This window comes from Perissodus microlepis, chromosome 20 (genome assembly GCF_051167445.1).
Source record: "Perissodus microlepis isolate ML-2025 ecotype Zambia chromosome 20, ASM5116744v1, whole genome shotgun sequence".
In the NCBI taxonomy this organism is placed as follows: domain Eukaryota; kingdom Metazoa; phylum Chordata; class Actinopteri; order Cichliformes; family Cichlidae; genus Perissodus; species Perissodus microlepis.
In genome coordinates this window covers 26,588,146-26,603,433 of record NC_140480.1, presented here as the reverse complement: position 1 = coordinate 26,603,433, position 15,288 = coordinate 26,588,146, and the positions used below count along the sequence as shown (strand labels likewise).

At 39.7% G+C, this 15,288-nt stretch overlaps 1 protein-coding gene across 12 annotated transcripts in view; it reads left to right on the top strand.

Moving 5' to 3' along the window:
- The window catches only part of LOC146364684 (rap1 GTPase-activating protein 1-like), a 42,838-nt gene that overhangs the window by 20,344 nt on the left and 7,206 nt on the right, over positions 1-15,288 (top strand). For 3 of the 12 annotated variants that reach the window (XM_084918344.1, XM_084918343.1, XM_084918339.1), the window contains exons 1-14: positions 7,587-7,622; positions 8,649-8,696; positions 9,147-9,185; positions 9,507-9,698; positions 10,510-10,613; positions 11,080-11,158; positions 11,258-11,311; positions 11,688-11,771; positions 12,726-12,826; positions 12,990-13,119; positions 14,041-14,196; positions 14,273-14,344; positions 14,428-14,514; positions 14,647-14,787. In XM_084918344.1, the coding sequence (XP_084774470.1) occupies positions 7,605-7,622; positions 8,649-8,696; positions 9,147-9,185; positions 9,507-9,698; positions 10,510-10,613; positions 11,080-11,158; positions 11,258-11,311; positions 11,688-11,771; positions 12,726-12,826; positions 12,990-13,119; positions 14,041-14,196; positions 14,273-14,344; positions 14,428-14,514; positions 14,647-14,787 (1,305 nt within the window). In that variant the 5' untranslated portion in view covers positions 7,587-7,604. Of the gene's footprint in view, positions 1-661; positions 1,037-2,954; positions 3,049-6,784; positions 6,803-7,586; positions 7,623-8,648; positions 8,697-9,146; positions 9,186-9,506; positions 9,699-10,509; positions 10,614-11,079; positions 11,159-11,257; positions 11,312-11,687; positions 11,772-12,725; positions 12,827-12,989; positions 13,120-14,040; positions 14,197-14,272; positions 14,345-14,427; positions 14,515-14,646; positions 14,788-15,288 lie in introns of those variants that run through there. The other 9 variants (XM_084918341.1, XM_084918336.1, XM_084918340.1 and 6 more) reach the window with 7 other exon arrangements.

Sequence of the window (15,288 nt, the reverse complement as noted above, 5' to 3'; positions counted from 1 at the left end):
GTGCTGTAATCCTTTATTATCTCTTCATGTCTGACACACACACACACACACGCACACACCATTTGGTAGTTCAGGTTTAGTAAAGGAACAATAGATTGACACTCCTCTGCATTAAAGTATTATTTAGCAGGGATTTATCTGTCTATTGGTGACATTAGTCGGAGGTCTGCTGGGAACTGTGGATGTCAGCTAAGTGACGGAAATGCACATGTATCTGGGGATTAAATGAGACTCATTACAGTAATTAAAAACCTTTCCACAAATGTTTTCTCATCCTGCACAATGAGTGTTGGGGGAGGCTACGATGTCTGCTCATCTCTTGGTGCTTAATGTTGAACATAATCACCTTGTTCAAGTCCTATGATAATGAACATGAATGTGCATGTGGGTGGGTTTTTTTTCATGTGTGGCTTACGTTGGTTGCCACAGCAACAGCCCGAGCAGGCTTGTGAGGCAGTGTGGGGATTGAAGACAACCCCCTTTACCCTAACAATCTATGCTTTCTCTTTTTGACTGCAGACTTCAGTAGTTCTCAGTTGAATGGGAGGGGGGGTGTCTCCTTCTTTGGAAGGGGGATAAGGGAGATTGTAAGTGGTATTGGTTAGGGGGGTTGGTGGGTGTTAGTGTCGAGTTTAGGTTTTGGAGTATCGGGTTGTGTGTGAGAGCTGCAGAGCGGACAAAGAGGGTGGAGATGGAGGAAGTGGCAACTAAAGCGTGCACGTGTGTGTGTGTGACTGGGTGGGAGGAGGGAGAGTGAGGGAGGAGAATAGGAGAGGATGCTCACTGGGAGTGTGCGATAGTCTAAAGAGCTGAGCGTGAGGCCAGCAGGTGAACGACTGATGAGAATCAGCGAGTGATCGGGCTGGAGCTGGAGAATTAAGAATAATAAGAGCGAGAGAGTGAGAGAGAGAGAAAAGTACGAGGGAGAGAGAAGCTTAACTCTGGAAGGAGCGTGGACGGTGAGTTATCCGTCCGAGTGCTGGTCACTGGCTTGACTTCCCGGGGAGCGCCAAGTGTACAGCTGCCACACCACTGTGTGAGTAAGTTTCCTGCTCTGCTCCATGCAGGACATCAGTTTGCTCAGATGACACACAGGGACTTCTTCACACGGCTGATTTTTGTGCTGCATTGCCAACCAGATGGGGTGTGTTATGTAATTTGTTGTGGTGTTGGGATAAGGCTGTGGCTTTATGCTGCAAACTGATCCGCAGGACAGCTTACATGGTAGTCCTACATAGAACCGAGCAGGTGTCTGCGAGCAGCAGCATGTTATTTGTGCTGCCTCACATGCTTATGATGAAGGACAAGTTCATGCTGGACATTTGTTGGACTTTACCCTCATGCATGTTTTTGTGATACTTTTCTGGAGTGGTGTATGCATATTATAAATTCCCAGTACACTGTCTTTTGTAGAATAATAATGTGTGCACAATATGACTCCTATAGGGAGACATATGCTTCTAGTATTACCTAGATTTTTTTTGGGACTATACATTTTGCTTAAACCATTCATTCATTTTGCATAATTAAATGTGTGTGTGTGTATGTGTGTGTGTGTGTGTGTGTGTGTGTGTCCTGACGATCAATTGAGCATTAGTTCTAATTAAGAGTTCAGGACAGCTGATGCCTTTTCCTATATTGTTCTCCCTTGGGAGAGCTCTTCGTGTGAGCCTGTTGAGAAAGAGCTTAGAAATATTCCAGTTTCATTTGCTGCGGGACTTTTCTTGATTGAAGACTCACTTGTTGTGTAATAGCAGGGCGGCAGCAGGGTGTACTAATGATTCATGCTCTGTTTTCTTCACCTAAATTTGAATGTGAGTGCTCTCAGGGCATGTGAAACCCGATTTCCATCTCAGCCAGTGTCCCTCTTGAGCAGCTCCGACCTCAGCATCCGACCATCCGCTGCAGCTCCATACATTCACTCAGATAACTGAATACTTTGTCAGCACAGTCAGCCACATTAAGAGTGTTCCATTTTGTCCCCTGGAGTTGTTGAGGGTGTAGAGTAATACTTCTCTGCTTGCGGAGTGTAGTGCCTTTCAGCTGCTGGGGTACGCAGCACCCTGAACATATTTCATCGTAGCTGCCGTATCCTACTTTAATAATCGCCGGCAGACATACACATAATTCATGATATTATCGCTGATTCGTGATCAGTTCAGATGTTCTTCTGTGATGATTAATCGCTGTATGCATATGAAAGAGACTGAAATAAATTGCAGAAATTAAAAGGCTGCTGTGGAAACTGACCAGTTGTCGGTGTCAATACAGCACCATATTCACCAGAGGTATTGATCAGTCATCATGCTGAGAGAAAGCTGTTCTGGTAGAGATATTGAGTTTAGAACAAAAGATGTGTCACATTAGTATTGTTCAGTGTGTCGTTCTTCTGGATTAGAGATGCTTTTGTTTTGATAAATGTGAAAGTATTGGTCTTGTTCCCTGAGACCCCTGAGGTGTGTGTGAGGTAGATTGTGTGATAAAAGAAAAGGTGAAATCTTTTGGAAATTATTGTTTCTTATACCATAAACAGCAAAGAAATCATGGGGTTTGTGTCAGATGTAACTTAGCTATAAAATTTGATACTGTTCAACAGATTTAAACCTCGATGACTATGACGCTGCAGATCAAACAAACCAGTTGGAAAACAGGATTTTGAAATTTAATATCAATTAAAAACTGATGTATTATTACTTTGTGATGTAAATTAGACCTTATTTTGTTGTCAGGTTGGAATGTGCTTCACTTAAAGAGCAATGTAACAGTAACCTAATTTCAAAAAGGTGACTTTACACCACTACAAGTACCTCGTACACTCCATACGACTTTTTTTTTTCTTGCCAAAAGAGATCAACAACATTTCCTGAGGCATTACCTTTTGTTGTCCTCTTGCTTGATCTCAAACTGGGTGACCTTTTCTGACTGAATGTTGTCTTCCATCTGTCTGATTTTAGGAAACAAGATGGGAGTGACCCCCGAATTTCTGCAACTCTAGAGCCCCAGCTGCTCCATCCTAAGCTCCCATTCACCGCCTCACCATTTCAAAAGGTAGGACTGGGGAAATTGAGTTTGCACTTTGACTGCTGACCTATATTAAAGACCTCTGTGTGACCCCCTCGTTCTTTGATCTTTTTAACGTGTCTCAGCTGATCTTGTCTCCACACTTGCTTTTGTCTGGATGCACTTGCTCAGTGTTCTTGTGATGTACCAGTTTCATGGCGTGTTACTTTGATTTCTATCCTTGCTTTCTTTTGTGTAACTTGTGGTATTAAAGCACACAGAGCTCTGTGTCTGGATGATTATGTTTGACTGATTCAATTAATAGAAATCTATTTTTAGAAGGAAATTGTCAGCCGGATGCTGACCATTTTTAAATTGAAGCCTAACAAGCCTGATTCCATCAGAGCAAACAAATCAAAGCCTGAATGAGTCATTTTTAAATCAAAACACTAGCTTCTTCATGCCCATCATCATCCATGAGGTGTAACCTAATTGGAATGTCAATTATGCATGATAACACTGAGTGGGGCTCAATTATTACACAGTTGTTTTATGCTTTCCTGAGCCTTGCTTATTTTCCTCTGGGTTTTCATAAGGCTAAGCTTCAGTGTGAAGATTTGTGCTCTTCCATTTCTTTAATGCCTGCGGTTTATTAGCTGTCATGTCATTTTCAGATTCATCACATTCAGCTTGCCTCCTGTTCACTAAAGCATTTTTTTTTGCCTTTATGAATCAGCTATACTAGAACTAATATTCTTTCTTTCAGCAAAAATGGTTTGAGGAAATACTAAATTGCTGTTATTGAAGGTGTAGGGCCAAAAGGGCCAAAAGTGAAAATGAAATAGGAGGAAATAATTTCAATAAATCTGTTTTGACTGTCACGTCCGTAGCAAATCTATTTTGCTGTCAGAATCTTTATGCTTACCTTTAGCATTTCTGTGATTGATGTGAAAACCTGGCAGAGATATTTTGGGATCTTAGAAACTGAATAGCTCCTAGCTCCTCAGTGATTAAACGACAGGAACAGTGTCACTCGTGTCGGATTGCTTTCAAAAGATCCCTCACACTTTGGAACGGGCTTACAGTTCTCACAATCTGCCTTCATCTGGTGAAAGCAGGGAGATTAGGAAGAGAAAGGGATTAAGAATTCAGGAATTCAGAGATTGGATTGTTGAAACCATCATTCCTGATCCTTGCAGCATGCACCATCTGTAGGTAAAACAGACTTACCAGTTAGTCAAACATTTTGTTTGACACTTAGACATTTAAGGATAGCAACTCTGGTTTATGTCATTTTCCCCTTTTTGCACATTTTAATTGAGGAAAAAGTAGAAAAAGGGAAAGCATGGAAAGATTTTTAGGGACAGCGTGGTAATGTGGTGTGCTGTAGTACAACAAGGGCTCAGTGGAGCAAGACTCCGAGGAGTGTATCACTTTAATTAGAGCCCTGCGAAAAGCAGGTCAATCTGCAATTAACCCCATCAGCTCTTATGGCCATTGCCTGATTCAAACTGAACTGTCCTATTAATAATCTTGCAGATTTCTTAGAGATGTAATGCAAAACTCTAAAAGTGATAGTTTTCAAATTTTGGTGGCAGAAATAGCCGAGATAAAAAAAACAAAACAAAACTAACTGAAACATCTTACTCACCAGAACCGTAGCGCTTAAAGAAATAAGTTTAATAGTATACCAAAACCAAGTGTTGAAATAATCATGAACTGTTGTCCACTGCTCTTAGAAAGGGTTGCATGAGTAATTGTGGGTGAGCTTTCTAATGAAAACACGTTTATGTCATTTACAACCTTTTTTACTGATTTGTTACACCAGTCAGGGTGACTTTTTACAGAGCTCTGTAAATTTGAGATGTCAGGAAATATCTTTAATGGCCCTGGAATGAAAATGCAGAACAAAGAACCAGACTTCATGTGAATTTCACATTCACGTGTATCCATCTGATCCACTTCATGGAGCTGGTTGAAGTTTTAATGAGCTCTGCGAGGATGTACGGCGTTGCAGCTGATAAGTCAAGAGGAGAAAGAGGAAGCCATGCGTGTTTAATTTGTCTCTTGTCATAATGGCGATCCTATTAGCTCTCATAATGAAAGGTCTGAGCTCTACACCTGCACTGTGTGTGCTAGCTTGGCTCCCTGGGGATCCCCTCATCGCCTCCTCTTTGTCAATTTCTGAAAAAATTAGATGTCTTGTTTTTCATCAAAAGATTGTTCCTTTTCATTACTTTCATTCTACTATTGGTTTGCATAGTTTTCTAACATCTACTTTATGCTATATCCTGATTCTAGTGTAATAGGTGATCTGTAAACAGGACATAGTTGCAGCTGTTGTCTGTGACCGTAGAACGGTTGGACTCCACCTCTTGCCACCTGTCAGCCTAAGCCAGGATACAGATAGTAGTAAAGACAGAGGTGGTTGGTATAGAATTTGGAGTTCTTCCTGCAATGCTTTTGAGAGATAGAGAGTGACAAAGAGGGATCAGCAGAAGGCTAGACACCTCCAGCTTCAGTCAGAGGATTACTTCTCAGCTTTAAGCAATAGCAGGTTTGCCTGCAACCTGAGACATAAACTTGCAGATAATCTTGTATGCTTAGAGCACACACTGGGAGACTCTGTGGATCTTGTCACCAACTTTGTCTGATCCAACACTTTGTCAGTGATGCTTGCAAACAGCGGCGATGCAGCTAGGATTTTGCCATTTCAGAAAGGCACAGCAGTCATGGAGCGTTTAATCCAAATCTGCTGAAGTCAGTGACACTGGGACATCTTTGAAGCTGCAGGACTTTTTGTCAAGGAGAATTAAAAATGGCTAAAAATATTGACAAACACAACTATGCTCCAATGGTGACAAAGACACACTGGAAGAAACCCAGCAATGTAAGTAGCTTTATTTTAGGAACATGCTGCATACAAAACATCAACAAATGACAGACAAAGTGGAGAGGACACCTTTAAGTTAAGGCACGGACAGTCACTCCAAACTAATGACATATCTATCTATATATCTATTTATATATATCTATATCTATATATCTACATATATCTATATCTATATTTATCTGTCTATATATATATATATATATATATATATAAATAGATAGATATATGAGAGAGAGAGAGTTTACATTTATAGCACACTTGTTTTTGTTCAAGCCCAAAGATAATATCTAGCAAAGCATTGCAGGTCCCATTGTTCTCATACTCATAATCAATCTTATGTGTATAGATTTATGAGTCTTATAACACTTACTTCTCATACTATTTATTGAATGTAACATAATTCCTATTCAAGTTATACTTATTGTTATGTTCCGTGAGTATAATGCGAAAGGTCCCACTTTTATGAATAAATCATAGTAAATTTATAAGTGTTATTAGACACAATATTTGCATTTGTTTTCCATATGGGAATCTCTGGCTAAACCCAGAGCTATTTACTTTCAGGGTTTGTGGCAGACTATTGTTTGCACATGGTGGAGGACTTTACTCACAGTCACACTGAAAGCCAAGACACGATTGCTCTGTACACAAAGTGTTTGACTTTGTCAGGCTTTACTGGCTGAACTTTTCAGCCTTTTACTTAATTACCGAAAACCAATATGTCCACGGACAATTGTTTTTCATCATTTTTTGCAATATTTATTGTCATTATGCTCACATGACATATGCCGATTTGGAATGTGATGTCCAGACAAACTGTGGTTCGTTCTAAAGAAAGGGGTCGATTTTTCATTTTCCTGTCAGTCACACGTGACAGTGAGATGCGACAAGATCATGTTCTGCAATAAGGTAACATGTTTATTAAAATAAATATGAGCTTAGACGTTGGCTGTTTTAAAAGTGGTGGGAACAGCTGGCTAAGAATGTGTAATTTACCAGCTTTACGACATCTGCTCTACTGTAGGCTTTCCTAAATGTAAACTTTAACGCTTCTTTTAAGGTCAGTTTGTCCTCATGCTTTTAACAGCTCAAACACATTCCTAACCATGTCAGGTTTGTATCAAATAACACCTAATTAGTTAATTTTAAGGCATTTCTGGCATCTTTCAGAAGACTTCTACAGAAAATGTTGCATTATTATACTTTTTGAGGGGTTTTCAGAGACCTTAACTGTAGACGTAAAGTGTTGACTATATAGACCTCTTGCCCTCTAAAAGTTTTAAAAAGTCTATTTGGATTTTTGTTTTGCAAGATGTTGGGTTATTAACAGTTGTAAAGAGTGAATAGAGCTCTCAGAAACATAAAGAGCATCATTTTCTGTATTGGCACAAATGCACATACCAGGATTTTTTTCATGTCTAATAAGCAGTGCATAGAATGTTGCACACACATTATCTTGAATTAATGTAATCCCATCATGCAGTATTGCAAATATAGCAGTGAGATCTGACACCCTAACAATAACCATGTAAAGGCGGTGTTCCAGAGATGTTTTTTTCTGTCACTGGATGGAGTGTGATGATTTTAAAGTGTTGAACTCAGCGAACCTTCACTAACGCCTGTCAAAGGCAAACTAACCTCTGCACTCTAGACAAAGAAGCCTAAACATTGAATCTTACTCTCCTCTCTCCAGACCCCAGATTTATTTGAAATGATTGAAAAGATGCAGGTAAGATGATAAAAGATCGCATCTCTGTATTTTGTCTTGGCTCACTAAGCTGTGCTCAATAAGCAACTAACCAGCCAGTGTCTCTTCCTAATTCTGCAACACTTTGGCTCTCTTTTGCTGCAGTACTCATAACCTCTCCGAACATGAGAGGGATTTTGAGTATTTTCAGAGGAGTGTTGTCAATGTGTTTGTCTCGGCGTCTTTGTTAACGTTCTGGTTGAAACTTTGGCTTGCCGAACTGTAAGCTCATTATCTCACCTCAGAATCTATTTCCTGGTTTCTGAAGACTCTGGAAGGATGTTTTCTGTATTCATGCTTTCCCAATGACAAGACATGTGTTTTATAATAGAACATCTGTGCATTATTTTTTTAAATGCACATTTATCTTCTTTTAAAAAAATATGAATTGCAGTCACAATGGTGCTTCACTATTCACTACACTATTCTTTCATGTTTGGCAGTAATTCTTCTTTTGCATGGGACGTGACGCAGGATTGTCTATTTCCACTGTCGGACAGTGTATTGATGACTGCATCGTCTTCCATGATGGTCGGCGCCATCATCTAGCCTTGATTTAGTAACGCTGCATCTCTTTTTCTGCATCGATCCTCCTCACTCTCTTTTCACGTACAGACACACCCCATGTGCAGTTGTACGACTGTCACTTATAAATCTTTTTAACCCCAAGACTCTTATTCACACTTTTCTGCAGTGTGTTTCATAAAGTTCTCTGTCGCTTCCAGACTCACGTCTGTAACGTCTTTCACTCTCCTCACTCTGAGGACCATAATGGATTTCTTTCTGTATTTTTCCATCTGTCCCTTTTTTGACTTTGCTTTGTTGCCTGCTGCACATCTCTGGGGAAAACTGAGCTGTTACATAATGAGTTTGATCATTTTTTTTGCCTTTTGTTTATGTCACAGTTTGTGTTCATAGATTGGTTTTGTGCTTGACTTTAGGTATTTGTGGACTTCCGTGCCACTTTGTGTGACCCTCCTGTCCTTTTCTAACCTGCTTCTCTTACAGGGGAACAGGATGGATGAGCAGAGGTGCACCTTTCCTCCGCCTCTTAAGGTATAACTCTTCATGTAGCAACACAAATTATTCATTCTCACTGTCCACGGCTGCTCCACCTTATCTTACTCTGACAGACATGGCAATTATTTCAGCATTCAGTATTACAATGTGTTCTTCATAATGCACTGAAACGCCCATGTTCCATACAGGAACAAGCAAGTGGGATGCTAAGCTCTGTAGACTAAAGTTCTGAAAGGGGCTTTTGAACACATTATAATTATAAAGTGATGAAGCATTTTATACCACCAGTGTGCCAAATAGTCTTACTTTCATTAAGGTGTGCATTGTTGGCTGATTTCTGTGTCATTGCTAAACAGATTTTTATTGCATAACTGTTATGCAATTACTCTGAAACAGTGTCCTTTGGGAATGTAAAGTCGTTATTATTTTGTTGTTATTGTCCTTCTTCGATGAGGAAAAAAAGCATTTTTCTTTCTTTTTTTCCAGACTGAGGAGGATTACATACCGTACCCAAGTGTCCATGAGGTACGAAGCTGTGTTGCAGTATTATTGTTACTATTATTATTTTATTCCAATAAAAACATAGAAATATTGAAAGCAGTTGACTCAGTGTTGTAGACATCCGAAGTCTCAATAAAATGTTCATTTAAGCCTCAAAAGACAAGCTGTGATCAGAAATTTTACGAGCATTCTTATTAAACTAGTAAATACTCAGGCTAATCTAATCTCATTTTAATTTAATTTTTTTTTTTCATTTTTTCATTTTTTTCTCAAGTCAAATTTTTAGTTCATTGTCTATCTCTGAGAAGTAACTTTGTGTTTCATTGCTATTTTTTATTGAAACAGGTGCTGGGGAGAAAGAGCCCCTTTCCTCTTATCCTCCTGCCACAGTTTGGGGGCTACTGGATTGAAGGGACCAACCATGAGCTGAGCCAGGCTGGAGACACGGAGCCTCTCCAGCCTCTGTCCCCGAACACTCGGACCAAGCTGGAATGTAACACCCTGGCTACGCTCTTCAGGAAACATTTCCTGGGCAAGGTTCGCTACTCTGTACATGACAGAAACACATGGAGCTGCTGACAAGTAAACTGTAGTATGCATATTAAGTTAAATCAGCTTTGCATTTGCTGATTTGCAGTCCTGGCTAAGAGGCTCCCCTTGTATTGCCTCTTCTGCAGCTCTATTTTAAACCTACTTAACTGAGTAAGTTACCATATTTAGCATAGTTTTTAACCATATCATCTGTGACATTTCGATGTCCCTGATCGATTATATTTAGCTGGATGCATTTTAAATATCTCCCCCATTGCTCCCCCATTATATTAGTCAAATTTTGTTCTATTTCATGGTTAAAATTACAATTAATGAGAACATTAATAACTGTACTAAGTTACTTAGTTAAATTACTACAATTTTTTCAGAGATTTGTTTTCTTCCACAGTGATACTGCCAAAGTCATATTCACGTCATGTTCTCATTATAACAGCTTCCTTCCTCTTCAAATGAGTCTCATTGCTGTCATGAAATATTTCACATTACTTCTTCTTCATTACAGTAATGGGACAAATAGGAAATAAGCAAATCTCTGCATAATAAAGTACAAACAGTAAGCCTGCCTCACAATTAGGCACCTCACACACTGTGGCTAATGAAGATGCATTACACTTTGCAAGTGTTCTTGCAAACACATAATACCAGTAAACAAAATTGGTTGCATGTAGCAGAGGACGAGTAAACAAAGGAACTCAGACAGGAAATGAATGAACTGGAGCACATTTACCCGTGTTGCGCACGTGTGCCTCTTTATGACAGATACTAATGGTGGTACTAATGTATGCTGTGCCCTCAGGAACACTTTAATTACTATTCAGTGGACAGTGTCCTTGGACATCTGGTGTTCTCCCTAAAATACGAGGTGATCGGTGACCAGGAACATCTGCGTCTAATGCTCAGGTAACGCTTAATTTTCATGCAGGGTTCAGTACAATGTTGCCCAATTGTCTGAGAAAATCAACAATTTAAATCTGCCTGGTTACTTCATAATCTGAAGTAATTAATGTGTAAGATTTTGCCTCTTTTGTGAACAACAAGCTCTAGCTACAGAGTAATTTTTTTCCCCCTAAATTGCCCAGCATTGACCGGACACACACATCCGCCCAGGGTGTTATCATAAGAGTCGTAAAGCCAGCAAGAGTGTCAACAGCTCTGTCATTTCCACAGAAGAGTAACAGATGGACTATTTAGGCCAGTTAGTGGGTGGGGATGGTGAAAGGGAGAGAAGGCAAAGAGAGGCAAGGGCGGGGAACTTTGATCATGGTCCATACCGGATCATCTCTGCACCAACTGACAGATTCTGAGAAACGCTGCTTCGTGTTATATGGCTATAAAACCCACACTAATTCCTTTATGGCTTCATCAGGACCAAGCTGAAAACCTACCATGATGTGATCCCCATTTCCTGTCTGACAGAGTTTCCAAATGTGGTCCAAATGGCCAAGGTAAGAAGCCATTTTTATATATTTTTTGTCTAAAGATAAGCTGCTGTGACACTTCCAGCACATTCTGACATTATTTCCCACGGCTTTTTTAAATTCAAGCTTGTCTGCGAAGAGGTCAACGTGGACCGCTTTTATCCTGTCCTTTATCCCAAAGTAAGTTCTGGATCACAGATTTTCAGGGTTTTCTTTCTAGGCCCAGAAGTATGAGCTTTCAGCATCTGGTTAGATTTTTTCACAGCTGCTTTAAGCAATATCCTACAGTTGAAGGGGAAATGATGGAATTTCATATTTAATAATATACTGCAGCATCATATTACCTTCAGTCAAACTTTTCAGTACATCTTTGAATGGGATTGAGGTTTTTATCAACCTTTGCACTGAAGCATGTTAGCAAAAGAAAAACGAGAGAGAGAAAAGAACAGGAAAAAACATCTTGTGTACACAGGAGAAATAAATAATATATGCAGATAAATATAATTAGATATAGCAATATACATCTTCTTTAATGTTATATCTGTGATTTTTGCAGGCTTCAAGACTTATTGTCACTTTCGATGAACATGTGATAAGCAACAATTTTAAGTTTGGAGTCATCTATCAAAAGTTTGGACAGGTAAGCAATAAAGTCTGGATGTGATCAGGTACAAAAGCAGTGCTGTAGAAGTACTTGCATCCATTTTTAAGGAAGCTTATTATACTTGGTCCTCTGTGGTCTTAATTACGGCTTTCACTTAAGCCCAGTCATTGTGGCTGCCTTCAGCACACTCTCTCATTTTCTGAGGCAATCACAGCCCTCTTGTTTACTATGTGGGGTGGCAAAAGAGGTGTTGAGTGCTTTTCTATCTTTAAATCGAGACATCACTGTGTAGAAATCTTTTCTTTTGATTTTGCAAATACTACAGAAATTTAAATGTATTGTTAAACATGTTAAATGATCTAATTGGCCTTCTCACAAAGATAGAAAAGACCCTCTTACATTCAGGAGGGATGCTAAGTGGAGAAAGGCACGATCAAATAGGCTCACTGCACAGAGAAAGCAAATCATAAATAGTGAAATGAGCCGTGGGACCTTGTCCCAGGTATTGTTAGCATCCCTTTGTTTTAAAGGAGGCATTTTTATTCAGATCATCGCTCTAGTTACTGACAATTGATAATCAGCAGTCCATCACAATCATAATGTTTCCTAAAGCCTTATTTCAAATGTTCTACCTACTTTTGTAATTAATTGGAACAACCTCTGCTATCTCAAATGCAAATGCACCGTGTCTGAACAAAAGTGCAAAACACACACTGGATACACGTTCTCTCGCTTCTAGTTACTGACCCCAGTGATCTGTTCCAGAAAAAAATAACACTTGCAACATACAGCTCTCACTGTGCCACTGCTGACTATTTAGCAAAAACAATTTTACCTACCCATAATTAGTTTTCCCTTTTCTTCTCAGGCATTGTCACTGTCATTAGGCACCTATCTGCAAACTATGCAGTGCTCATACAAACTGTTCTCATCGTTCTGCAAAAAGCTCGCTCTTTTATTTATTTTTAAAATTAATTTTATTTGTTACAGACTTCAGAGGAAGAGCTGTTTGGCAACAACGAAGAGAGCCCTGCCTTTGTAGAATTCCTGGAGTTTCTCGGAGAGAAAATTGAGCTGCATAACTTTAAAGGGTAAAGTCCTCACAGTGGTTTGAAAGCTTTCGATATCCCCCATCTAATATTTCATAACATAATGCCACTACAATTTACATCAGACTAGCTACATGAAAGGTGGTGACGCTGCTGCAGTGATGGTGGAGAATATCCTCCTAGACATGGTTCTGTGTGCTTGCAGTTTCCGCGGAGGGTTAGATGTGACTCACGGGCAGACTGGCACAGAATCTGTCTACTGCAACTACCGCAACAAAGAGGTCATGTTTCATGTGTCCACAAAGCTGCCTTACACAGAGGGGGACACCCAGCAGGTACTGTAATGCAATACCAGACTAACACACCTTTTATGATTCAAAGGATGGTTAGGCAGGTTCCCTCTGGGCATCACAGAACCATATTTTGCATATGTGCATCCCTGTTGTGCAAAAAGCCTGCAGTATAAAATTACAAAAAGAACCCAGAACAACAACTCCCTGGTATTTGAGATATATTACTTCAGCGAATGCTTTGGTGTCTGCGTTAGTGAACAGCACTCATTCCTCGAAGTGATTTAAAGCTGAGATGTAGCACTGCATTGCTCACGCAGCAACTTTTTTTTTTCTTTTATCTCACACATTCACACAAAAACTGAGGATCGCAAGATGAAAAATGCTATCATTTACTATCAAGCCATCCACAAACAGAGATAAGACCAATGCCTTTATGTTCAGCCTCTCCTGCAGCAGTGAGTGCTACATATGGGCTACTTTGAGCAAACTGTTTCTGTGGAGGTTGTCATCGGGGAAACAGCACTCCCTGGTGGTGTTTCATAGACTTAGTAGTGTAAAGATTCAGACTTTGCCTGTATTTGGTGCTAGAAATTAAAGACATTTGTGTAGTCTTTTCTTTTTTAACGCAAATGCTGTGTAATTGTCATCACACATAATCCTTTTAGATGTTTTCAGTTGGAAATATTCCTGGTTAGCTAGCTTTGTGTTATCAGTAATATGATACTAACAGTAATCAGTAGAAAAACCACAATAGATCTCTATCTATTGTTTGAGTTGTTTTTCCAGGGAGGGAGTTCCAGGGAGCATTAACTTTGTTCATACATTTCATCTAATGCTTGGCATTTGTCTCCTTTCATTGTGCCAATTGTTACATGAGAAAATAATCATTTACACCCTTTTATATAAAATATGTATATATATTTATATATAAAACTAAGTTGCTGTTGGGCTGTTGTGTTGCAGTTGCAGAGAAAAAGACACATAGGAAATGACATTGTCGCCATCGTTTTCCAAGAAGAAAATACTCCCTTTGTACCAGACATGATCGCCTCCAACTTTCTCCACGCTTACATTGTTGTCCAAGTGGTCAACCCCTGCTCCGACAATGTTCTCTACAAGGTAACCCGCTTCCTCTCCTTTCTGACATTTTCTCCTGAAAGCATTTATTGCACTTCATCTTTATCTTTCTTTCTAGGTGTCAGTTACAGCACGGGATGATGTACCTTTCTTTGGCCCCGCCCTCCCAAACCCTGCCATCTTTAAAAAAGTAAGAAGATGAAGATCTTTGACCTCACTGATCATCTTTTAGTTTCCGAGAAGATGCCTTACCTCTCTAATCCTTTTATGCAGGGCCCCGAATTCCATGAATTCCTTTTTACTAAGCTAATCAATGCAGAATATGCCTGCTACAAAGCTGAGAAATTTGCCAAATTGGAGGTAAGTTTTTAAGAAAGACTTAAAACATTTTATGTCTTTTGAGGGAAGCAAATTTTATTTACTTCCCTCTGCCTCATTTCTGTGTGTGTGTGTATGTGTGTGTGTGTGTGTGTGCGCGTGCATATGCGACAGGAGAGAACACGATCGGCCTTGTTGGAGACTCTTTATGAGGAGCTCCACTTAAACAGCCAGGCCATAATGGGTGTTGGAGGAGAGGACGACAAGCTGGAAAATGGGAATGCTGGAGGAGGAGGCTTCTTTGAGTCTTTTAAGGTAACTGGAAAAGCAGAAGCAGAGGCTGGAGCTTCAGGTCAACAGCTTCACTGGAACTCTCAGAAAGAAAAAGTTGAAGCTAGTTTGCATATTCAAAGTCTTGTTTTAGAAACTAGGGTTTTATGTTTTACTTGCACAAGCAAAACAAAAGGAGCTTTCTTGTTTACATAATTTAAATTCAAGCTCAGCAGCTTCGCTTAGCAAAAACACTGATAAAAGAGAGAAGCTCCACCTGCCTCAGAGGCAAACAGTGTTCTCAGACAAATCAGTCGTTTTATTCCCTACAAAACCAGCGATTTCTGCCCTTGGATAATGTATTAATTAGTAAGTTTTGGAGGTGCCCGTATGCTCTTTGTTTCTAGCCTTTATGCTGATCTGAGATAACCCACTGCTAGCTGTGACTTTATACTGCAGACAGATTTGAGACTGATACTGATTTTCTGATCTAACTCCCAACAGGAATGTAAATCAGTATATTTCTCAAAAATGTCAAACTTTTAG